The 24,742-nt window shown below is 37.4% G+C and overlaps 1 protein-coding gene across 1 annotated transcript; it reads left to right on the top strand.

Annotated features, from left to right (window-relative positions):
- Window positions 1-247: 247 nt before the first annotated feature.
- CDK7 (cyclin dependent kinase 7) lies at window positions 248-24,142 on the top strand. The gene is made up of 12 exons (XM_032214504.1): window positions 248-643; window positions 2,901-2,960; window positions 4,774-4,807; window positions 7,008-7,075; window positions 10,388-10,456; window positions 11,591-11,701; window positions 12,352-12,470; window positions 15,370-15,469; window positions 18,069-18,155; window positions 18,258-18,407; window positions 21,771-21,918; window positions 23,096-24,142. The coding sequence occupies exons 1-12, from the start codon at window positions 263-265 to the stop codon at window positions 23,119-23,121; spliced, it is 1,353 nt and encodes a 450-aa protein (XP_032070395.1). The 5' UTR covers window positions 248-262; the 3' UTR covers window positions 23,122-24,142.
- The last annotated feature ends 600 nt before the right edge of the window (window positions 24,143-24,742 follow it).

Below are 24,742 nucleotides of genomic sequence, written 5' to 3'. Positions count from 1 at the left end.
TAGCTGGCCACTTAACTGAACTCTAATTATTGCCTGTTTCAGGTCACCTTACTGGCATAAGCAAAACACTTCATTTAAGAAATTTATAAAGTGCTACTTCTCTTTCCACCCTACCTCAAAATGTCCAATGTGCCATGATGATTAAAACGTATTACAAACTGGGGACAAAGCATCTAAGGACAAAACGTGGCAGTTAATGTTATTTAAAAACTGAAAAAATCTGTATCATGTTTTCACTCATAGGAAGTACGCATTCCTTCCAATGCCAAGTTTTGGAAGGGAACGCTGCCACTGCTGCTTTTCAGTCGAGCTAAGCGCGTTATCCAATTTTCTCGCGCGCCTCCGTTTCCTTGACAGCGGAGTCCGAGCAATGGCTGCTACGCTCTTCGCGTTGGACGCCGTTACCCGGCCGGCAGAAGCGTCTTTGGTCAACGTGCGGCGCATGCGCAAGCGTAGAGTGCTGTGCCGGAAGCCGGAAGCGGCGGAGGGGAATTGCTGTTTTGGTTTTCGGAGTTTTAAAGATCCTTTTCAGCCACGGAGGGTTTTAAATCGCTTTTCTAGCCTTTCCTGGTCCCGCGTCGCCATGGATGCGCGAGCGCGAGCCAAACGCTACGAAAAACTGGACTTCCTGGGTGAGGGCCAGGTAAGGAATAGCGGCCCCATCTACCCTTTAATGGGCTTCTATCTGTAATTCTGTTTTGTGACTTTAATGCAAATTATTTTTATCTGGAGGGAAATAGCCCGGAGATATTCTTTGTTTCTCGAGGGTCATTCTAATGTACCTCTTGTCTTTTTTCTAGAAGGGAATTTAGAAAGATCTTTCTTATCTCGGTTTCCAACAACCTTGCGAAGTAGACTAGCTAAAAAGTGAAAGCGTGGCTGTCTGAATTCGGAGTCGTTACATTTGGCAGAAAACCTTACAACTCAGTGAATGGTGTGCCTCATTCCAACATAACTGCTGGCTCACTTCGCTTTTCTGAAGTGTTATTTTTATTTTTAATATAAAGGAGGCAAACGAATACACAAAAAATGGTTTTGCCTTTCTCATCTGGTCCTCCCAGAATGTTTGTGCAAACTCTTTTTAATGACAGAAATCCTACAGAAGAAGCATCTTACAATAATGCAATAGCAGAGTTGGAAAGGACCTTGGAGGTCTTCTAGTCCAACCCCCTGCCTAGGCAGGAAACCCTATACTGTTTCAGACAAAAATGGCTATCCAACATCTTCTTAAAGACTTCCAGTGTCGGGGCATTCACATCTTTTCTCCCCTCATCAGACACTTTTTTCCCCCCAGCACTTTTTTAAATTCTAGGACACTTTTTTTCAAGGAAAGCGAGCTGTGGCACTTCTGACTTCTTGAGAATTTATGTTATCCTAAAGTAAAGATAAAGGTTCCCCTCGCACTTATGTGCTAGTCAGTCTCAACTCTAGGGGGCGGTGCTCAACTCCCTTTCAAAGCCTTTGAATGTTTGCTAATTGGAGAAATAACAATGCATTGCTTCTATATAGGAAACCCTTCTTACTAGAGGGTTACAATCTTTTGGATGAATGCTTTGTTATGTTAAACTCACTTGTATGTACTTCACAGTGAGTTATAATGTTTTAAATACCTTTGCCTTGAAGTTTGTGTGGAATTATAGATAGTTCTTGACTTACAACCATTTGTTTAGCAACTGTTTAAAATTACAACAGCACTGAAAAACGTGACTTGTAACTGATCCTTGCATCTATGACTGTCACAGCATTCCTATGGCCATGTGATCAAAATTTCAGCATTTGGCAACCTGCATATATTTACAACAGTTGCAACACCTTGGAGTTACATGATCACCATTTGCAAACTTCGTAGGAGGCTTCCTATAATCACAATCAATGGGGAAGCCAGATTCACTTAATGACCATGTCATTCACTTAACTGCAGTGAATTGTTTAACAGCTATGGCAAAAAATATAAAATTGAGCATGATTCACTTAATGTCCTTGCTTAGTAATAGAAATTCTGATCCCATTTTCAGTCATAGGTCAAAGATTTATGCACAGTTGCTTCTCTGCCACTGCAAGTAAGTGTCGCCATGTCAAACTGACATGTCAAGCTTTCTGGACAAGACCTTGTTTTCATGTTCTAGGATGGATGTGCTGCTTGTACAGCTTAGTGAATATTTTGCATAGTCTTACTACATATTTCCTAGCCATGGAGTAAAGAACCAGTTGTTTTTCAGGAGCTGTAGTGATGCAGCGATTAGAATGCAGTATTGCAGGCTAATTCCTCCCAGTGCCAGGAATTCAATCCTGACCAGTTCAAAGTTGACTCAAGCTTCCATCCTGCTGAGGTCAGGAAAATGAGGACCCAGACTGTTGGGAGCAATATGCTGATATTGTAAATCTCTCAGAGAGTGGGGTAAAGTAGGGGTCCCCAACCCCTGGACCCCGGCACACTACCAGATCATGGCCTATTCACAGCTCGGCTGTGTAAGTGGTGGGCCAGCATTCATGCACATATGCACACAGATCAACTTTTTGCAAGTTAAGCTGTGTATGCGCAAGCATGTGCACCAGCCCACCACTCGCACGGTCCAGGTCCCCTCTCTCCCCTGGGCCGCCAAGCCGCAAACGTTGAGGAGCACTGCTGCAAAGCACTGCAGACTGTTATATAAATCTAAGTGCTATTGCTATTTTTCTTCAGCTATTACTGAACTACAGTTTATACTTAATGTACAGACTAGTTGTATTGCTGTTGGCCATGCTGAGGATTTGAAATTATATTTTCAGGATCTGAAAGAACAGTTTCCCCTCTTTATGTTCCAAGTAAATAAAACTGGATAATGATGTTGCTTTATCTTTGGGAAATTGAATTGTTTAACATTCAGGGTTAAACAATTTATCTCTCTCTCTCTCTTTAGTTTGCTACTGTTTATAAAGCAAGAGACAAGAACACAAATCAAATTGTTGCTATTAAAAAAGTAAGTCATATTTTGGCTCTATTTTATATCTCTTCTGGTCATCCTTTGTTCTAACCATAATTTAAAATGCAACAAATATTTTAGATCTGAAATACCCTTTAACTATGTACTTAAGTTGTTTTTCAACAAACATCCTGATTTTCAAATGTACTTCATATACTGTAGGTATCATGTTGGTAATATTGGCATCATAAACAATATCTATTTAGGCTTCATGGTTATCAGTTGATAATCAGTCATGTCTTAACAATATGTGTATATCCGAGCAACTGATGACCATGATACCTCAATGGATGGAGGGAGGACGGATGAATCTACACATTATGGCTTAGAGCTGCATGAAAATATGGAGTTTGAGAAAGCATATTTAAAAATGTTGGCTTACTTGTACATGAAGTTTTCTTAACCATAGCTTGCTATGGTATTTTAACTAAGCCAGTTCTTTCACTTCTTAATGATTGTAATATTACAGTAAGTGTGTATAAAGTGGAATGAAACTTTATATCTGTGGTTTTTAATTTTTTTCTCAAAAACTGTAGCATTCCTTGAGAGCTTACCAAAAAAATTAGGAGAAATCATTGATAACAGCAGGCAGTCTTCCCTGAAATTACTTTACTACTACCACTGGTTTTTACTGTAATTTTCAGATAAAAAAGTATTTAGTGTGTTCTAGACTACACCATTAGTTCAAGGGAGGCAGTACATAGATATAGATATAAGTCTGACCAATATTCTGTATGTACATAAAAGGGACATGCAGTTCTTAATATATTCCATGGTTTTAGGCATGGTACTTTGGCATCTGCATTTTCAGCAAGAAAATCAACTGTAAGAAGTCTAGGCTCCATTAAAGTTAGGACGTTGATCTTTTATTTTTTAACCTGTCCATTCCCATGTGGAATGAAATTAATAAAGCAACCATGTTATCTGAGACTGGTATAATCATTCCTATTTCCCAGTTAATATGCTCTGCTGGACAGTCATTCAACACTGCCCCTTTTATGATATCAAAATTCAGACAATGTTTATTGAACTAGAGTCTAGACCTGTGATGGCGAACCTATGGCACGCATGCCACAGGTGGCATGCACAGCCCCCTCTGTGGCACGTTTTGGTTTGGGCACTTCGTGCCGAAATGGTTCGCCATCACTGGTCTAGACAGTAGCCAATATAGATAGACATATTATCTTCAAATTGATGCTGCAGCAATGCAGTCTCCTTACTGGTACATTGATAATAACTAGAATATAGTGTCTTATCACTAGGTCCAATGGGACCTATTAATACTTATGCAGTAGGGAAATTTAAGTCTTCAAAGTAGTTTTTCAGTTTGTCATAATTATTTTTAAATGAAAATTTGAGTCATAGGGGTAGTAGATTAACATTATTAGCTAAAACGCATTGGATCCCTGAATTTAAATTTGACATATGAATTACAACTTTCACTATAGATAATGTAAACCATGTATAGATTTTCTTGGCTGTTGATGGTATTTGTGAGTGGAGCTAAGTTAAACTCTATATATGTGGTCCACAACTTTTTTACATCATGCCTTACTAAACAGGATTCCTGGTTTACTGTGACATCTAATTAGGTTTGGCACAACTATGTAATTCTACAAAACATTTGTAAGCACTAAACTGTTTGAAATATTTGAAATGAAATATGTAGTAAGTATGTATAGATTTATGCGTATGTATAAATAAACATGTATATTTATTTATATGCATAGCTATTTTTCTGTTAAAGCTGTTACTGAACTGTTGCAGTTTCTGACCTGCATATGTTAAAAAAGAATATTCTGCATTCTAGATAAAACTTGGACACAGATCAGAAGCTAAAGATGGTAAGTATCTGAAATACCTAATAAGTAAAAGTTTTTTTTGTTAAGTAGCTTCTGAAAGATGAAATAAGGGATGGTGATTAGGAGGGAATCCCAGTTCAGATTTATTTATATACTCGCATTAGCTCTGTCACAATCAGAAGGACACTCTGCACTTCACAATATGTATCAAAACAATATCACACAAGATCCCCAATAAAACAGAGAAAAGAAAACAATAAACCAATCCCAACATAAATTTAAAATTGTTGGTGTCAACTCCTATCACAAAATTCTAAGAGACCCTGTGTTTTTATTTTAATTGCTTCTGGAAAGCCAACAATATAGGGCTGATCTAATTTCTAAGGGGAGACTATCCCAAAATGCAGCAACACTGACAGAAAAAAAAGCATTTGCAACCCTCTAATCGCCTCACTACATGAAAGTGGACAATCACCTTCAGTTTCTCCTGGGATATATGTATTGAGGAAAAAAACCCAGGTGCCTAATAGAGACCTGTTGAAGTCATAAGGTAACAAAAGCAGACTATTCAAAAAGTCTGTTTGCTCTGCAGGTTTTTTAGTAGCTACCATAATCATCTGGACCAGGAAGGGATCTGATCACAACAAAGGGCAGATTTAATTTCCTTCCATATCCAGATCATAATATCTACGAGGACAAAACAAGCCCAGCTGCTTACATGTTGTGACAAATTACATGGGACAAGCCCACAGTTGCCACAGAGGCTGTGAGTTCCCAAACTCTTTCCTAACACCCCTAAGACTTCAATGGAAATTGAAGTCACCCATCACCAAAAACTGAGCAGATTTTAACACCAGCATTGACACCACATCAAACAGATAAGATACCCCAAACCTAGAAGTAAGTAATCTCTGACTGCATGACTTTTTTGCCTTTGCCCATCCAGGTCTCAGTAATACAGACTGCATTCACATTCTCATCTACAATGAATTTGTAAAGAATAAGATCTTACTAAACGTGGACCTCAGATGACATGATCAACAAAATTATTTAAGTTGCTCACCTGATTCACAAGCAGGTGGAATGAACAACATGGCCTTTGAAATTAAAGATTCACTGCAAGGGTGAAATTCAGCAGGTTCTGACAGGTTCTGGAGAACCGTAGCGGAAATTTTGAGTAGTTCAAAGAACCGGCAAATACCACCTCTGGCTGGCCCCAGAGTGGGATGGGAATGGAGATTTTGCAATATCCTTCCCCCAGGAGTCGGGAGGAAATGAGGATTTTGCCGTATCCTTCCCCTGCCACGCCCACCAAGCCACGTCCACAGAACCGGTAGTAAAAAAAATTGAATTACACCACTGATTCACTGCATATTGAGGGTAGCTGATATCTGAAGCAGACTAATTCATGCTGTTTGCATGCTGTTGAGTTTGTAATTATTAAAGAGCCAGTGCAGTGATATTGTGGATATAGATAATATAGGCACATGTAATTAATGTCCTCTGATTAATGATGTTTAGGAAATTTAAAATTCTAAAGTGTATCAGTATACATATGGGCACCTAGAAAATAAACTTATCTTTCTAGTCTCCCTTTGTCTCCATCACAACCTATTGTAGAAACATTGAATTTTGAGGGAATGTGGCATCACATGAGAATATGCATAGGCACATAGCCTTTTCTGGAAACAGTTTTTCCCTCACCACCCAGGATACAAAGAAAGTGAAATATAATTCTACTCTTTTTTCTATAATATTTGAGTGAATCTTAGTCATAAATGGAAATATTTACGAATGGTATGTTTGTGTAAATTTTATGAGGAAAGTTCATGCTGTGCTTAATCTGTTCATCATGAAACTGCTTTAAGATACTATTAAACTAGTTTCTGTTCACCATTGTATATGAAAATAGGAAATGGTAGGAATCTCTCTGAAACTTGCTTACTTTGTAATTGGAAATTCTAGTAATTAAATTAGAAACACAAAGCAATTACTGTAGAAACTCTTACTTGGGGAAGTTTTCATCTAAGATCGAGACAAAAGATCCAGAAACGGAGTCTAGTCCCTCTAAGAGGACTGATCGATTAGATTCAGGATTTTTTGAGTTGAATCATATGGGTGTTACACTATTACAAATATGTACACAAATCATCAAGACAGAAGTACCAGCATTGAGCCTTCCTTATTAATTCAGTCTCTGAAACACCTCAAATTCTTTTAATTTTATGTTCTTTCAAATAAGGTATAAATAGAACAGCGCTTCGAGAAATAAAACTGCTGCAAGAGCTTAGCCATCCAAATATTATTGGAGTAAGTATGAAGTATTATATTTTAAAAAAACCTTTATGTTGTTACCTTGCTGTCAATATAATTGGCTAGAAATTGTTATTTCTATGAGAATTCTCAGAAAAATCAATCTTCTAAAGTTGATAGGGAAAAAAACTATGATACTTTTAAAAGCTATTTGTGTATTAGGCCTACTGTATATACTCGAGTATAAGCCTAGTTTTTCAGCCCACTTTTTGGGCTGAAAAAAGCCGCCTCGGCTTATACTCGAGTTAGTGAAAAATTTGCCCGAAATGGAGGAGAAAAAGGGGCGGGGCCATGCCGCTGGGTGACACTCGTGAATGGCCCAGTGCCCCTGTGAGTTTCCCCTCCCTCTGTGTCAGTTTGCCGCGCAGCGCGCACCGCACCATCCCCCCTCCTCACGTTCTAATGTAATGCAGGGCTGTCTTACAATTCCCCTTCCTCCCCCTCCTGCCGCTCTGCAACGATGTCCCACCTCCTCCTTGTTATGGCAAGCAGCCACATAGCGATGTCCCACCTCCTCTGGTACAGTGATCCAATGATAGGAATCACTGTGCCGTGTGTCATAGGAGGCGGGACATCGCTCCCGCGGCTGCACGGGACATCATCATCACAGCGGGACATCAGCATCATGAGGTGAGTGAAGTATTTCATTGAATACACCGCTAGTTTACTGTTTTTCTTTGAAATAAATATTCAAAAACATTATTGGTATCTATTTTTATTTTTGAAATTTACCGGTAGCTGCTGCATTTCCCACCCTAGGCTTATACTCGAGTCAATAACTTTTCCAGTTTTTTTGTGGTAAAATTAGGTGCCTCGGCTTATATTCGGGTCGGCCTATACTCGAGTATATACGGTAATTCATTATATTCTTGTATAACCTATTTACCTATGGCACTTTTCTGTTCACTCAAGTACTCCATGTATGTTAGGATGATATGAAAGATGCAAATGGCATGGTTTAGTTTCAAATAAATGTTGATTATGTTAATGGGGGAAGAAACCATATATATTGCAATAAAAGAATGCAATCTTCTAATAGCAATGAACCCCTTGGTTTCAGATATTAAGGACCCAGATTGTTTGGGTCCTTAATATGCTGACATTGTAAACTGCCGAGAGTGCTATTGTAGCATTTAGGGTCCCGAGGCTGAAGATGAAAGAATGTAATCCACCCACGGATAGCTAAATCAACCAAAGTTTATTGAACAAAGCATTCCATAGATAGCAGAATCAACAGCAAAATTATTAATCATGAAACATCATTCTTATAGTGTTTGCAGCTTCTTTAGCTCTACCTACTTTACATGTAATATCATTATTGGCTAACAAGTCTCCAAGGGACAATAATTGGTTAGTCCTTACATCATAGGTGTTCGTGAGAATGTGCATGTTGTTGCAGCTGAATGAATCAAGTGTTATCAAATGAGTGAATAAAATGTTGCAGGTTATACTTTGTTTCATCATCCCATGCCCTTGATGCCTGGGAACACATTGCAAGCAAAGAATAGCTGACAAGCAAATATTTTCTGCAAATTGCTGCAGTTTTTACTTACACGTGTAGCCTGAGTTCTAAAGACCATTCAGATGATTCACTGTAAAAACCCTACATGCTATAAAGCACTATGGGTGGTATTTAAGTCTAAGTGCGATTGTTATTGCTAAGTGCTATTAATTATGAACCTACCAGCTGAATTTTTGGAGTTTGGTTACTTGCTGAGAAAGCCTTTGTTAACTATTATGCTATATTTGAATAGTTTTCCAAGGGAACTCAAGACACTGAAAAACATATATTTCAGTCAAAAAGAGCTTTGCAAGCTTATATACACCATGTTACATTATGAATAAATGTATGGCTAGAAACTAGTAACTATGCAACAGTAATAATCAAAATTATAAGGAAAACAGTTTGGAATAATCGTTCAAAGAATAAAGCGTATTATTTAGGGAACACTAAAATCTTTAGAATACTGCTTGTTGCTTAGATAGATAGATAGATAGATAGATAGATAGATAGATAGATAGATAGATAGATAGATAGATAGATAGATAGATAAATTTATTTATAGGCCGCCCTTTTCCCTGAGGGGACTCAGGGCGGCTTACAACGTATAGGGAAGGGAGTACACACAATGACATATAAAAACAGTACGTAATTAAAAATAGAAGCAACATTCATTCATCATTCGGGAATGATGCTTAATGATTACTGTAATGTGACTCTCTTGCTTCTCTCTCTCTGCTCCAGAATCTAAAAATTAAGGACAGGCCTGAGTACAATCTAGAACTTAGTTTATAGCTTCGCAATGAAACCTGACTGCAGGAATGTGATTTTAATCTTTTGGCTTGGTTATTTGTTCAAATAAGCAGGTCCTTTTGCAATTTGTAAATGTGCTTAGTTATTTCATCTTTAGATCAACAGAAATCACTCCTATGGCCCAGGGTTTTATTGCTTAACATTATCTCACACTATGGCTCTGTAATACAATTTATTAAAATTTGCAAATTAAGCAGGTTAAGGAAAAGCAGCTTATCTTCGTTGCTGTAATATATAAACTAGGCTTCTTACATTGGTTTCTTTCTGCTAATTTTTTGGCTTGAAATAGAATTAGTGGATCTTTTCATCATATTATTGTTTTTGCTATGTGTGATTTAGGAAATTATAATGTTTTCAAAATGCCAAAGATAAGAGCAGACAGCTGCAAAGATGGAACAGAAACATTAACTATGTTTTATTTACTGAAGTATATTTATTGAAGTCTAATGCTAGCACCTAATGTAATATTCCTTTCTATAGTCCATTATATTTAAATTGAGCCAGCATACCAAGAAGTCAAAAATGCTGTTTCTGGTTTGTGTATTATTCATTTCAATTTATCCTGCCTTTCAGAATATAATACATAGTAACAAGATAAGTTATAGAAAACATTAGCAAGCATTAATAATTAGTATTCTACTGTTAATATTCCTTTTATATGGCAGAGCCATCATAATACTTGATATCTTTACAAAGTTGTCAGACGGTGAGGAAAATATGTTAGTTTCCTCACTTTAAAACTTTTCCAGCTTAGCACTCCTGGACACAACAGGTAGCTGGATCCAGTACTACTTTGGGACACTGTAGAAAGGTAAGAGTAGCTAGAGCAATCACCTAATAACTTGGCATGCATCCTAGCTAGCTAACACTGCTTGTGAATTGACCAAGCAGGAAGAAGACACCCCAGGTTATTTTTCTCAGAATTTCTTTAAACCTGGACTCATTTCCATTTATGAAACAAGAATTATAAATATCTAAATGTCTTTTTCTTCCAGCTTCTTGATGCATTTGGACACAAATCAAACATCAGTCTAGTGTTTGATTTTATGGAAACTGATCTAGAGGTAAGTCTGCTTAAACCAATCATTTTCTACTAGTTTAACTTTTCCTGTAGAGGAAAGTTTCACTGTTTATACATAGTCAATAATCATAATCACTATGCGTAATCAAAGCTCATGGAAAAGAAATCACAAGTTGCAGGAAAAACTGGGAAAAATAATAGAAAAGTAGAATGTGTAACTTGATTTATTAAATAAACCTAACGAATTGTTTTATGACTAAAAATATCTCTCATATGACTTCTCAGGTATCATTTATTACTTCCTTCCACTTATCCTTGAACCCTTTTGAGGGATCTTATTGCTTTTAAATCTAAGAATGTGTAACTGAAATAACTGACATTCTGTCCCCAATTTTATTTTCTTCAATTAGAGGAATAGAGATTTTCATCCTTTAAGTCATGTAGGAAACATAATATTGTACAAGGCATTTTTCTGAAGGCAAGTAAAATAATTGAATCATACTGTAAAACAACCTATTTGATATAGTCCAAAAAATAACGTTCATGAAACAGAGGACTGAAGATGATAACGCTTTTATCAAATTTATAAAATCAAAGTAAATTGCTTAAGGAGTTATTCATTTAAATTAGACCTAAAACATTCTAATTAGGTGTCTCTCAGATAACCTTTTGTTAAATAGAAACTGTGGGTCAGCTTAATCATGCTTGGCAGAGAGCCATAGAAATCAGAGAGACTTAAGTTAAGACAAACTGATGTCCTATGATTTAATAATTCTGAATTTTGTGGCTCAGTTCATATACTATTTACTAAGCCAAAACCAAGCAAGTCACATTATGGTTTAATGTAAAGTGTGACTCCAACCATTGGAGTTTGTAAACTACAGGTTATAGCTTAGTATCTTGTGGGAGCACTGTAGAGATTTCACAAAAACATATACGATAATCTTTAGCGGAAAGTACCCTTGTCATTCGGTAAAGCTGCATTACTAATATCATCTTCTGTAAGTCTGCAGTGAAAAGTATTCATTATTCTGGAAACCTCCACATATGCTGTTCCTCATTACTATTCCCATGAAGCTTTGTACTATCTGAATTGGTCTATTCTGTATTTGAATACAGACGTGTGTAAACTTCGTTATTAAGTGATTGCAGTTTATAAAAATGTATTGCTTTACAGGTTATAATAAAGGACACTAGTCTTGTTTTGACACCTTCCCACATCAAAGCATATATGCTGATGACACTTCAGGGATTAGAATATTTACACGAACACTGGATTCTTCATAGGGTAAGTAAGCATAGAGACAAAATGAACGGACCTCCAGACAACAGGAATTGGGGCACTAGAATGATGGAGCTCTTTGTAAATTCCTTGTCTTGGCCTTACTTACATCTGAAGTGTTAATATCTAAATAAAATTTCATTTATTTATCTAAACAGTTTGCAGCCATGTTACTATTTTTGCCGTAATAGACAATGGCGATCTTTCTGATAGTATAATACCTCTCACAAAGTCAATACTTTCAAATAATATATCATTTGGATTCATGGTATGTTTTAGTAACTTGCTCAGAATGCCTTCAGTGGTGAAAAAACATATTATGTTGCCAAAATAAAAAGACATAACAGATCATTAGGGTAAAAATATTTGTCTTAACTTTTTATTTATTTCTAATACATTATGGACTTCACATATCCTCAGAAACAGAAATAAGCATAAAAGTTTAAGTAGGTATTATTTTTTTCTCTTTGGTTGTTCAATCATACATGTGCGTAACTGTAAACATCTGCTTCCTGCAAACCTATTTCTCAGTACATGTTTTGATATTTTCATTTATTCCTTTTTATAAGTGTAAAAGTTACGTCTTTTCTAAATGGAAAGTGTTTTCATTTGAATATTACATGCTCCTATCATTTTGCTCAATCTCTCTTTTCAAGGATCTTAAGCCAAATAATTTGTTGCTGGATGAAAACGGAGTTTTAAAACTAGCTGATTTTGGTTTGGCAAAATCTTTTGGAAGTCCAAACAGAGTTTATACACATCAGGTAGTCACAAGGTAAGGAAGAAAACTTCGATGCATACAAATAAGCTATTCTTATAATCACTGAGTTTGCTTGTCTAGTCATAATTTAGGGAATGACAGTCTGTATCATAATTATTGGGGAGGGGGATTCTCTTCCTTTGGGGATAAGGAAAAGGTCCTACATAAGTAAAACATTTCAGAAGAACAGATACTGAAGATGTTTCTGGTACTTATTTAGTGTAATACTAAAGTAAAAACACTAAATTCCACATTAGCTGAATATAATCACAGTAAATTACATAGTAGTACATTAAAAACAGAGCTTACTTTATGATGGTAGTATAACATGAAATATATTTTCAGATCCTGGGATTGATGTACGTTTTAATCATTATTTCCTCTCCTTCCTCTCCATATAATGATACTGAATTGGAAGGTTTAGATTCCTGCTAGATTAGTTTTAAACAGAGACAGATCTTTTTATAAAATTAAAAAAATGTTTAAAAGTCTCCATTTTTCATAGGTTTGTTGTTATTGTTCAGTTCAGTTATTTCACCTTTACATAGGAGGTAAATTACTTTTTCATATGACTATACTTGGTAAGAAATGGACAATAGTATCTTGTCTTGCAAGATAGTCTCTGCAATAAAGATCCTGGCTTGCAGAAAATAATGTGAGCATGCTAGGAAAAAAACTTGTATTTGATTGTGCTTGTGACATACTGGGTAAATATATCACAAAAATGACTTCTCACTTAGAAACTACACTATGTGGCATGGGTACAACTGTGGCTGATAACTAGATTACACCATCTCTACATGGGGCAGCCCTTGAAGAGCATTCAGAGACTTCAGCTTGTCCAGAATGCAGCCGCGCGAGCGATTGTGGGTGCACCTTGGTACACCCACGTCACACCTATCCTCCGCGAGCTGCACTGGCTGCCTATTGGTCTTCGGATACGCTTCAAGGTGCTAGTCGTCACTTATAAAGCCCTTCATGGTATTGGACCTGGGTACTTGAGAGATTGCCTGCTGCCAATTACCTCCAACAGACCTATTAGATCCCACAGATTAGGCCTCCTCCGAATTCCATCTACTGGCCAATGCCAATTGGCTACCACCCGGAGGAGGGCCTTCTCTGTGGCTGCTCCGGCCCTCTGGAACGAGCTCCCCGTGGAGATTCGGACCCTGACGACCCTTCAGGCTTTCCGCAAAGACCTTAAAACCTGGCTGTTCTGACAGGCCTGGGGCTGATGAGTTCCCGTCCCCGCTCGAATTGTGTGGTTGTTGATTGTTTTTAAATTGTTGTAGTTGTTTGTCTGTTGTTTCCTCCTGTTTGTATTCCCCCCCCCCTACTTTGGTTTGTGAGCCGCCCTGAGTCCCTCTGGGAATAAGGCGGCATAGAAATGCAATAAATCAAATCAAATCAAATAATGCTGTGTAAAAGTCTTCAAGGACCAAAGCCTGGTTGGGCAGTGATGGTGGTAATCAATATTTATAAGCCCATCTGATTATGCCCATGGCATATGGAGGATTGTGTCTTGAAATGTAAGAAGAATAAATAATACAAAGCATGCATTAATAACTGAAAGAATACGTGCATTGTGTGTCGGTGCTAGTAAGAGAAAGATGACAGATTTAACAAAGGTTGGCTAAACTTGGAGAATGCAGTTAATAATTACATGTAGGAAAATAGTATGGATTTAATTATGAATGAATGACTAAAATACATGTATTGGTGTAACCTAATATGTTGTGTGTATGAAAGTAGGAAACCATAGATTGTTGTTGTTACATTATTACAATGACATATTCCACTGAACAATGATAAAAAATGAATTTTGGATAAAATCATGCAACATTTTAAATGAATACAAGTGGGGAAGAAATTATTTGGTTAAATTCTAAAGAACAAATGGAAGGACCGCAATAGGAAAGTATCGAAAATCTATTGGCCTATGAGGTGACCTAAAAATGAATTAGAAGAGCAGATGGTGAGAATTAGTTAGAAAACAGTCTCTCTGTTTTGAATATGTGATTAAACATACATGTATTCATATGCACTTGGCAAATAAAGTACAAATCTAAAAATATGATTAATGTGATTGTGTTGAAGGATTGAGATAATTAATGAAGAATACAAGGGTGGTGAGTGGTTTTGAGTGTGAGAAAGATCATTTTTGGATCTTGGGAGGGGAAAGGACATGTAAGGAAATGGAAAAAATATGAGTACGGTAAGTAGGAAGTTGATAAAAGGAAATACCCACTCTGCTATGTGAAAATGAGAACTGATTATGCATCTTTTCCATACAACTATTACTTACCAATAACTTTAATTCTTGTAAGAACTTTCAGTGCATGTGTTACTTCAGAATTGGCCCTATTGTTAATATCTGTTACAGTTAGGACTCATTCAGCCTAATGGCGAATTTAAGCTGAATTAAAACCATGCGGTTCTTTAGAAACTCTGCTTTTGAAGATTTGGTATTAATGGTATTAATTATATTATTCATTACTTTTTCTTCAACTTTTTAAAGTATTTTTTCAAGTTAATTTTAAGGTACTAAACTATAGGAAAGGTATATCCTTAAATAAATATTTTCATCCTCAAACACAAAGTGAACAAGTTTGTAGTTTCTCTCTCTCTCCACATAGATTGATTGTGAAAAGGATATAAAATATTTCATACCATGGTAAGCTTGTAAAGTGTACTACAATATATTACTCATACAAGATTTTTTTAGAGATTTGTTGACTATCCACCCATATTTCATTGTTTATATTTGATTTCTTATCTGCATTTCCTCTTCATATTTTCATATTGTTTTAAACTTGTACTTTGAAAAAATAATTGGCAAGTTTGTACCTTAAATCTTACGTAAGTCTTTTCAGTGAAAAAAGAAAATGTAATCCAATTGTTACCTGTTTTACAGGTGGTATCGAGCACCTGAATTATTGTTTGGAGCTAGAATGTATGGAGTGGGTGTGGATATGTGGGCAGTAGGCTGCATCTTGGCTGAATTGCTTCTAAGGGTAAGTATGGGATAGGGCTTGACTGAAAGTGATTGACAGATTAAATTTCACTTCTTGCACCATCATTCAGTCTGTCAGTATTAACAAATAAGAGAAAACTAGGGAGAGTCTTGACTGAGAGATTTTCTTAGGTTACAGTTCTGCCCCAGACTCAGGTTTCTTTTATCTAACCATTGTCTTGATAGAGGTTGTTCCTGAAGGCTATTCCTTCTGCCATAATAAGTATAAGAGTGTGTGTGTGTGTATGTAGGTGTATGTGTGTGTGTGTGTATACACACACACACACACACACACACACACACACACACACACACACACACATATATATATATATATATATATATATATATATATATATATATATATATATATATTTTTAGTGTCACAACCCTTGGTAAGCCCCAATTATGGGAGGAAGCTAACTGCTTCCATCATCTGTCAATCGGCTCGTCACAAGAGTCAGCTGAAGCCAGGGAAGAAGGTATATATTTAGTGTCACAACCGCTGGTAAGCCCCAATTATGGGAGGAAGCTAACTGCTTCCATCAGTTGTGGCTTAATGGCTAAGACGTTTGCCTAAGATGCAATACAGCACAGGTTTGAATCCCGGTAGGGGTATGGCTAGCTGATGAGAGCTAAATAGCTTGAAATAGATCTATACTAGTCTCCCTTTATTTATTTCTCAGCACAAATTTAAAAAAAACACAAATATAACAAAGGCAACAGTAAAAATATTGGGTTTCTGTCGTGATGGACTCTTGTGACGAGCCGATTGACAGATTTTTAGAGATTTTCCCTGAAGGGACTCAGGGCGGCTTACAATTCGTGGGGAAGGAGTGCAAGACAAAACATGAAATAATATGTGAATAAAATAAAACAATAAAACACAACATTCATTCAACATTCGGGTGGGGCGGATGAAAATCTTATCCCCAGGCCTGACGGGATAGCCAGATCTTAAGGGCTGCGCGGAAGGTCTGGACGGTGGTGAGGGTGCGAATCTCTACGGGGAGATCGTTCCAAAGGGTCGGAGCTGCTACTGAGAAGGCTCTCCTCCGCGTAGTCGCCAGTCGGCACTGACTGGCGGATGGAACTCGGAGGAGGCCCAATCTGTGCGATCTGATGGGTCGAAGGGAGGTAATCGGCAGAAGGCGGTCTCTCAAGTACTCAGACCCACTACCATGGAGGGCTTTATGGATGGTGAGTAGCACCTTGAAGCGCACCCGGAGATCAACAGGTAGCCAGCGCAGCTCGCGGAGGATAGGTGTTATGTGGGCGAACCGAGGTGCGCCCACTATCACTCGCGCGGCCGCATTCTGGACTAGCTGAAGTCGCCGGATGCTCTTCAAGGGCAGCCCCATGTAGAGCACATTGCAGTATTCCAGCCTAGAGATCACAAGGGCTCGAGTGACTGTTGTGAGGGCCTCCCGATTCAGGTAGGGTCGCAACTGGCGCACCAGGCGAACCTGGGCAAATGCCCCCCTGGTCACAGCCGACAGATGATGGTCAAAAGTCAGCTGTGGGCCCAGGAGGACTCCCAAGTTGCGAACCCTATCTGAGGGGTATAGAATTTGACCCCCCAGCCTGAGTGGTGGAACACTGGCCAAATTATTGGGAGGGAAACACAACAGCCACTCGGTCTTGTCCGGGTTGAGTACCAGTTTGTTAGCTCTCATCCAGTTCTTAACGGCCTCATGATGATGGAAGCAGTTAGCTTCCTCCCATAATTGGGGCTTACCAGGGGTTGTGACACTAAATATATACATACCTTCTTCCCTGGCTTCAGCTGATAAGGAGGAGACCTGTAGCTTAATGGCTAAGACGTTTGCCTAAGATGCAATACAGCACAGGTTTGAATCCCAGTAGGGGTATGGCTAGCTGATGAGAGCTGAATAGCTTGAAATAGATCTATACTAGTCTCCCTTTATTTATTTATCAGCACAAATTAAAAAAAAAACCACACACACATATATATGTGTGTGTGTTTGTGTGTGTGTGTGTGCATGCAGAGCGCCTTCATTATTAAAACAAAATCTGTTGTCATACTCATCATAGTGGGGGGGGGAACCAAAAAGCCATATGAACCCCGCAAATTAATCCAGGGTCCAGCAGCCCATTAAAATAGAGTCGCTTTGAAGGTAAGGATCAGTCACACTTTGGGGGGGGGGGGGGAGGAAAAATATTTTACAATCATCTTTGGTATCTCTATAAAACCTAAGAATTTTCACATGTTTAAGGTTGCTTTCCTTCAACCGATACTAATAAGAGGTGGAGTCTGAGCCACATTGGAGTGAGACACTCTATCTTTCCTTTTGCCAATCTCTTTCTTATGTTCTTCTTGATGAGTCAGTGAACACATTGCTTGGAGGCCTTTTCTCTGTTCTTCTATCACTTCAGTCATTCCAGGGTTTCTCCCCATCCTCCTCCTCCCTTTCATCTGTATGAAATTACATTTTTCTCCAATTGTTGTAAAAAAAAACCAGACTCTCGCAATGTAGAGAATTTATTACCATGTCTTGAATTTATTGCTCAGAAACCCTGAGATTTGTAAAGCCAAATTGTTAAACATTTTGAATCCCGGTGTGTTCATCTTACTATAGGTTCCATTTTTGCCAGGAGATTCTGATCTGGATCAACTCACCAAGATTTTTGAAACCCTTGGTACGCCAACAGAAGAGCAATGGCCTGTAAGTTGATTGGCTGAAGAATTAAATTGTATTTATGTATGGGGGACTATCATTCCATAGTAACTAAGCTTTTCTCATATTTGATTCCTTTTCTTCCAACAGGGTATGACAAATCTTCCAGATTATGTTACTTTTAAAAGTTTCCCTGGAATGCAGTTTCAGCACATCTTCAGTGCCGCCGGTGATGATTTGCTGGAATTACTGCAAGGCTTATTTCACTTTGATCCTTGTACTAGGTTCACAGCTAGTCAGGTAATTAACTTACCCTATAAATTATTGCTAGTGTGCTAAAAAAAATTGCTTGCAAAACTGCCCTATTTTATTTAAAAAAATAATAATAATCCCACATCTTCCATGTCTATTGCCCTTTTTGCGCCATCTTCTTGGCAAAGAGCTTGTTTCTGATGTTATCAGTGAGTTAATAACCTTTCAGTTTGCTTTCTGAAAACCAGTTCTCAAGATAAAGTTAAAATGGTAAGTGAAATTTGTAGGTGAATTTGAATCTGGCTGGTGGCTGAACTGTGATTCAGCCAAAGCAAATTGCAAGGCAGGATTTCATCAGCCAAAATCTAGGGCCACCAACTCAAGCAATCAGTCAGGTAAAACAGCTTAAGCAATGGAGGAGAGAAAGAAGGAAGCAAGGCTTGTGTCTTGCTAGTGGAAAGGGGAAACATGCCTGATCCCTCAGCACTTAGTAGCAAAGACATTTTCCCTTGTCTCAGATGGCAAAGAAGAAGAATAGGCACTGAACCAATAACTTCCCTTTCTCTGAGGCCCCACAAGTAGCTAGAGTGCTTGCAACAGAATTTATAATAAGAAGATGCAAGTACCACTGAATTTATTCCCATATTGTATTTGTAATTGAAAGCATGTTTCTTAAAATCTTGGTTTGGTGTGTTTTTTAATCAACACTAGCAAAATGTTTCAGACCCTTCCTTGAGAACTCCATATGAACAAATGTTTCCAGATAGAGCTGCCTTTATTTTTATTCTTTTTTTAAGACTGGGAAGGTCTAATTATGTGCTGCAGCTGTTCTTGTGGTCTTCATTTTTTTCTCAGGTCACACTAAACATTTTTCCTGGCATAGATACTTAGAAATGTATTTCAGTCTTATAGGTCCCTCCAGAAAACAAGAGGTGTATAATTGCAACAAATATGTCTATTAATTGCATATAGACTATTCTTTTATGATTGTTTTGTATTGCATCGATTTTATACAAAAAAAAATGTTGCATAAAGATCTTGCTGCTTCTGTGAGAATGATAAAAGGAGTGCTATGGCACTGTATAACAAACTGCCTTTTTTGGCATAAATGCTGTATCACAACATCCTTAGAAAATGGACTTACATTGACATTACTTTTGTTAGTCCCTGAAACCCTTCTTTTTTTTTGCAACCTGATCAGCAAAATCAGTGGGGAAACCAGGTTAACTTAACGGCTGTGTTACTAACTTAACAATTGCTGTTATTCACTTGCCAACTGTGGCAAGAAAGGTCATAAAATGAGGCAAACCCACTTAACTAGCTTGCTTAGCAACAGATATGTTGGGCTAAGTTGTTGTAAGTAGAGGAGTACCTGTACTTTATTAAAGGCACCATATTTTTCAGAGTATAAGACACACCGGAGTATAAGACGCACCAAGGTTTTGAAGAGGCAAATTAAATAAAAGTAGGTAGGTAGAGGGATAAAGAGGGAGAGAAAGAGAGAGAAATACAGTAGGTAGGTAGGGAGAGAGAGTGAGTAGTTAGGTAGGTAGGTAGATAAAGGGAAAGAGAGAGAAATAGAGAGAGAAATACAGTAGGTAGGGGGAGAGAAACTATGTAGGTAGGTAGGTAGGGGGATAAAGAGAGAAATAGAAAGAGATAGAGAAATACAGTAGATAGGTAGAGAGGGAGAGAATAGGTAGGTTGGTAGGTAGAGAGATAGAGAGAAATAGAGAGAGAAATACAGTAGGTAGAAAGAGAGAGAGGGATTAGGTAGGTTGGTAGAAAGGAAGAGAGAGAGCAATACAGTAGATAAGTAGGGACAGAGAGTAGATAGGTAGGTGCGTAAGTAGATAGAGGTGGAGAGAGAAATACAGTAGGTAGGTAGGGAGAGGGATAGAGAGAGAAATAAAAAGAGATAAGAGAAATACAGTAGATTGGTAGGGAGAGTAGGTAGGTTGGTAGGTAGAGAGAGAGAGAAATAGAGAGAGAGAAATAGAGTAAGTAGTAAGGAGAGAGAGAGAGAGTAGGTAGGTAGGTAGATGTATTTATCCATGTGCTGGAGAAGGAAATCGCTGGAGCACCTAAGACTTTGTTTCTGCTGGCACAGCACTTGATCAATGTAATTCTCATCAATCAGTTAGAGCTTTCCAAAAGGAAAAAAAAAACCCTTTTTGCACTCTGCAAACCTCCCCTAACAGCCCTTTTTTGTCAAAAAAATTGCATGCATAGCCTTATGGAGGCTTATAGAGTGCTACTGGGGGCTGGAGGGGTCAAAAAACGGCCCATTATTTGCTCATTTCTGCCCTCCCCAGCCCCCAGGAACTCTCTGAAAGCTTCCATAAGGGTATGCATGGCCATTTTGGTGAGGGGAGGGTTTAGGAGGCAAAAAAATGCTATATTATAAGACGCACCCAGATTTTCAGCCTCTTTTTTGAGGAAAAAAGGTGTGTCATACTCTGAAAAATACGGTACTCCATACCCCATCCTTGTAGTCATTCAGCATCCTATACCCACTTAGCTTTTTCAGCCCTCTTTGGATGTTTTTGTTTGGGGGTAAGGAATACAATTATATGCAGATCTGTTCACTTCCTCATTCTTTCTTGTTTAAAAGCTGTTGGTTGTATAACGAATAGCACTCAAAGGAGCTTCTTTTTTATTTCATAGCATATAGGGTCTCCTGATCCAGTATCTATATCTCCAATAAGTCTGTATCTATCTCTGTCTGTCTATCTGTCTATATATGTAGAGAAGTGGGGGCAGGGGTTTCTCGAGCAAGGGGTTGGACTAGAAGACCTCCAAGTTCCCTTCCAATTCTGTTATTCTATGTTTTGGCACTTAATCTAACTTATTTATAATTAATTAACTTAGCTGACTATTTCTATATTCCTGATAATTATCAGGCTTTGATATGTTCTACTTGTTCAGCCCTATATTTTATCAAAATGAAAGTATCAACACAATATTAACAAGTTAACTGGAGATTAAAGACCTGATATCCAGTGTATCTGGAAGGCACAAAGTTACTGGAGGCTAAGTATGATAAATCTATTTTCCTAGCTAGTCTCAAACAAGTCCAGACTTTCCAAGTCTGACTGCAGCACATGTTGGCAACATGTTCTCAAGTGTACCAAAGCTATTAACTTGCTAATACTAACATTGGAGATCTTATTGCCTTATTTTTGCCTTTACAGTGACACCATTTTCAAGTCCTGTATCACTTCTCATTCTAAATGGAATATATAGAACTGTCGTGATATTCTCTCTTATTACCATTATATTTCTTTCCAACTCATGGAAACTTTTAATTAACCAAACAAAAGTTCATTCAATCAAACATGTTAAATACAGGTTGTATAGAGAAAACTGTTGCTTGAAAGATGCAGTTTATTCTGTTCTTTTGCCTTTCAGGCACTGAAACATGAGTATTTTAGCAATCGACCAGCACCAACACCTGGAAGTCAATTGCCAAGACCCAACTGCCCTGCAGAAGCTTTGAAAGAGCAACAAAATCCTGTTCCTAATTTAAAAAGGAAAAGGATGGATGGAAAAGATCAAGGTAAAATTATGACCAGTTGTTTCTTAGATTTTGTGTTGATTAATTTACCGTTTCCCCAAAAATAAGAACTCCCCAGATAATAAGCCCAATCGGGCTTTTGAGCGCGTGCACTAAAATAAGCCCTTCCCGAAAATATTGCAACATAGAGCAGCCATGAGGTGACTACACTTGCCACCTCCTGCACTTCAAAAATAATAAGACCTCCCCGAAAATAAGGCTAAGCCCTTATTTCGGGGGTCAAAAGAAAATAGGACTTTGTCTTATTTTCAGGGAAACATGGTAATTTATATCCTGCTTTTTCTCCCAGAAATTTAGGGTTTTTATATGGAGATCTTATTTAATTTTATTTCTAACAGCCCTGTGGGTTGGGCCAAGAGGGGTGCCAGGTCTAAAGTCAGGCACAGGGTTTCCATATCTGAACTTAAACCTGTCAGAAACAATAACTACCATATCAAGGGGCACCCACAAAGAGGGTTTATGAAAGTCGTAATTGCAGCTGCAACCATGTGGTTCAAAGCCATCTATTTTTAGTTATGTTCCATATTCTATAAATATGGACAGAGCTTGATCACAGTCTTTACTTTTCACACATATGCACAAAAGCATATTTGACTACATCATTCTAATGTTTAAAATAAATATATATTACATTTTATCCAAAGTAAGAGAGCAGGAAAGTGGGTTTGCCATTCCTGATTTAAGAGTTCAGTTGACGTTACCATTATTTAAAATGTTTTTATTTAAACATTTCTAGATTGCTTTTTAGCAGAAAAACCTTCTAAAAGACAGTTTTATATATAGGAGATTATATAAGAAAAATGTCGCCATGCTCTGCTTGAATGAGATTCAGTTTTGATGAGTTATGTTTCACAGTCCTAAAACTAGAAAATATTTACAGCAAAGAAATTTATTGCTTGGAAACAACCTGTATTAAACTTCATGAGGATACCAATATAAAGCAAGAGAGTATTTGCATTTATTGAATATAGTCTTTTTTATTTAAGATTCAGAAAAGAAATTCCTCATCTCCACAGTTCTGATTGGGAATAGATAGTAAAACCTGTACTTTATATATTCCCAACAATACATAAATATAATAATTGTTTAAAAGGATCAGGACATAGTAATTTGCTAAACTGATATGCAAAAATATGAGATGTGTATTTTTTCCACTCAGGGTTACCCAAAAAACTGGTTTTTTGACAACTATGGGAAATGAGGATCTTGAACATTTCTGCTGCTATGATATCTAAAAAGACCAAATTTGAGAACTGAGAGATGTCAATTAAAAATAGGAGAATGCTATGTTTGTAAATGTATGTAATATGTATGTAGTATTTCAATACATCATAACCATGTATTTTATTACTTTTTTTATAAAAAAAATAAAAATACAAAAAAATGGTGTGCTGAGTAAAAATGTTTTAAGTGTAAATACATGAATGAACTGGAAAATTATAAATTGCAAATACAAAGATTACAAATGAAATTCTTTTTCCAAATATGCCTGTTAGGCAGAGACAAGGCCAAAATATTTTGTTCTAACAATATGCTTCAGTACATAGGATAAAGCTGCTTGCTCCTTGAGAAACCTGACTTCCAAGCAGAAACTCAAATACTTTGAAGACATGATGTTGAGCAGATGTTGAATTAGAATGTAGAATTAAAAATGGATTGAAATAAAGACCATAACAATTAATAACATAAGTTACCGAAAATCAAAGAGATTACTGGAATTTCCATTTAAAAAACTGTGGACTTGTGTATTTCATAATAATTTTATGCTTCCCATTCAAAACAAAGAACAAAAACTCTTATAGTTACAATAGGTGCATATATCATTTTGGGTCACTGAATCTTCAAAGCATTCTTAAAGGCCAGCAGATTCAGGAATTTACAATATGGGGAGGCAAAGAGGTTATTCCATGGGTCACCGGGGGGGGGGGAGCATGGTAACTAAAGATAGATGGTTCCACAAACATCCAGAAGCCATTAGTGATGTTACAGGAGGATATCTAGGTGAACTAACTGCAGTTTCTGAGTAGTTTGCAACGGTTGTCCCAGGTACAATGCAGTAGTGTAGATGAGAAATAAGACACGAGTGACTGAATAGCAATACCAAATTCAGGAATGTGAAAAGTTGGGATATAACCTCTGATCACCTTTTGCAACCTTCTGACAAGCAATGTCGATCCGGAAGCCAGATTCACTTAACAACTGTGATACTAACTTAACAGCAGCAATGATTTTCTTAACTGTGGCAAAAAAAAGGTCATAAAATGGATCAAAACTCAATTATCTCGCTTAGCAACAGAAATTTGGGGCTCAATTGTGGTTGTAAATGGAGGACTATCTGTATTACTCCTAACCATCCCCGCATTTACTTATAATCCATTCTAATAATATGAAATTCTAATATTTTCCACTGCATTCACCTATTTTCTTACCTGCTATCTAGTCTGAGCTGAACATTAGTTTTTTCATCTAAGAGGGGCTTTCAAATGCTTCTTCTACATTTCTTAGGAATATAATATGCTTTTATTAGTTACTCTTAAGAGCAGGGTTAGGGTTAGGGTTAGGGTTTCAAACTTGGCAACAGTTGGAGAACTCTGGGAGAATTCTTCAAAGTTGCTAAGTTTGAAAAACACTGCTTTAGAGTAACAAACCATAGAATTACCCTGTCGTCAGTGTGCCCTTGGCCCCCTCTCCAAAGTTCTGAATGATTATATTTCATGTACATTTTAAACAGCATATAGGAAAACACAGCACTGTGAGCATCAATGTCCAACAACTGAGCTGTCAAACAAGATGAGTCCATATTCTT

This window comes from Thamnophis elegans, chromosome 3 (assembly GCF_009769535.1).
Source record: "Thamnophis elegans isolate rThaEle1 chromosome 3, rThaEle1.pri, whole genome shotgun sequence".
In the NCBI taxonomy this organism is placed as follows: Eukaryota; Metazoa; Chordata; class Lepidosauria; order Squamata; family Colubridae; genus Thamnophis; species Thamnophis elegans.
The sequence above is the reverse complement of the archived record's forward strand: the minus strand, read 5'-3'. Positions and strand labels throughout refer to the sequence as shown.

Bases quoted from the DNA above. Each gene is read 5' to 3' on its own strand.
- CDK7 (XM_032214504.1), top strand. From the start codon at position 263: ATGCCAAGTTTTGGAAGGGAACGCTGCCACTGCTGCTTTTCAGTCGAG. The intron at 10,457-11,590 runs GTAAGTCTGCTT...ATTGCTTTACAG, and splicing joins TTATGGAAACTGATCTAGAG to GTTATAATAAAGGACACTAG. The intron at 21,919-23,095 runs GTAAAATTATGA...TTTTCCACTCAG, and splicing joins GATGGATGGAAAAGATCAAG to GGTTACCCAAAAAACTGGTT.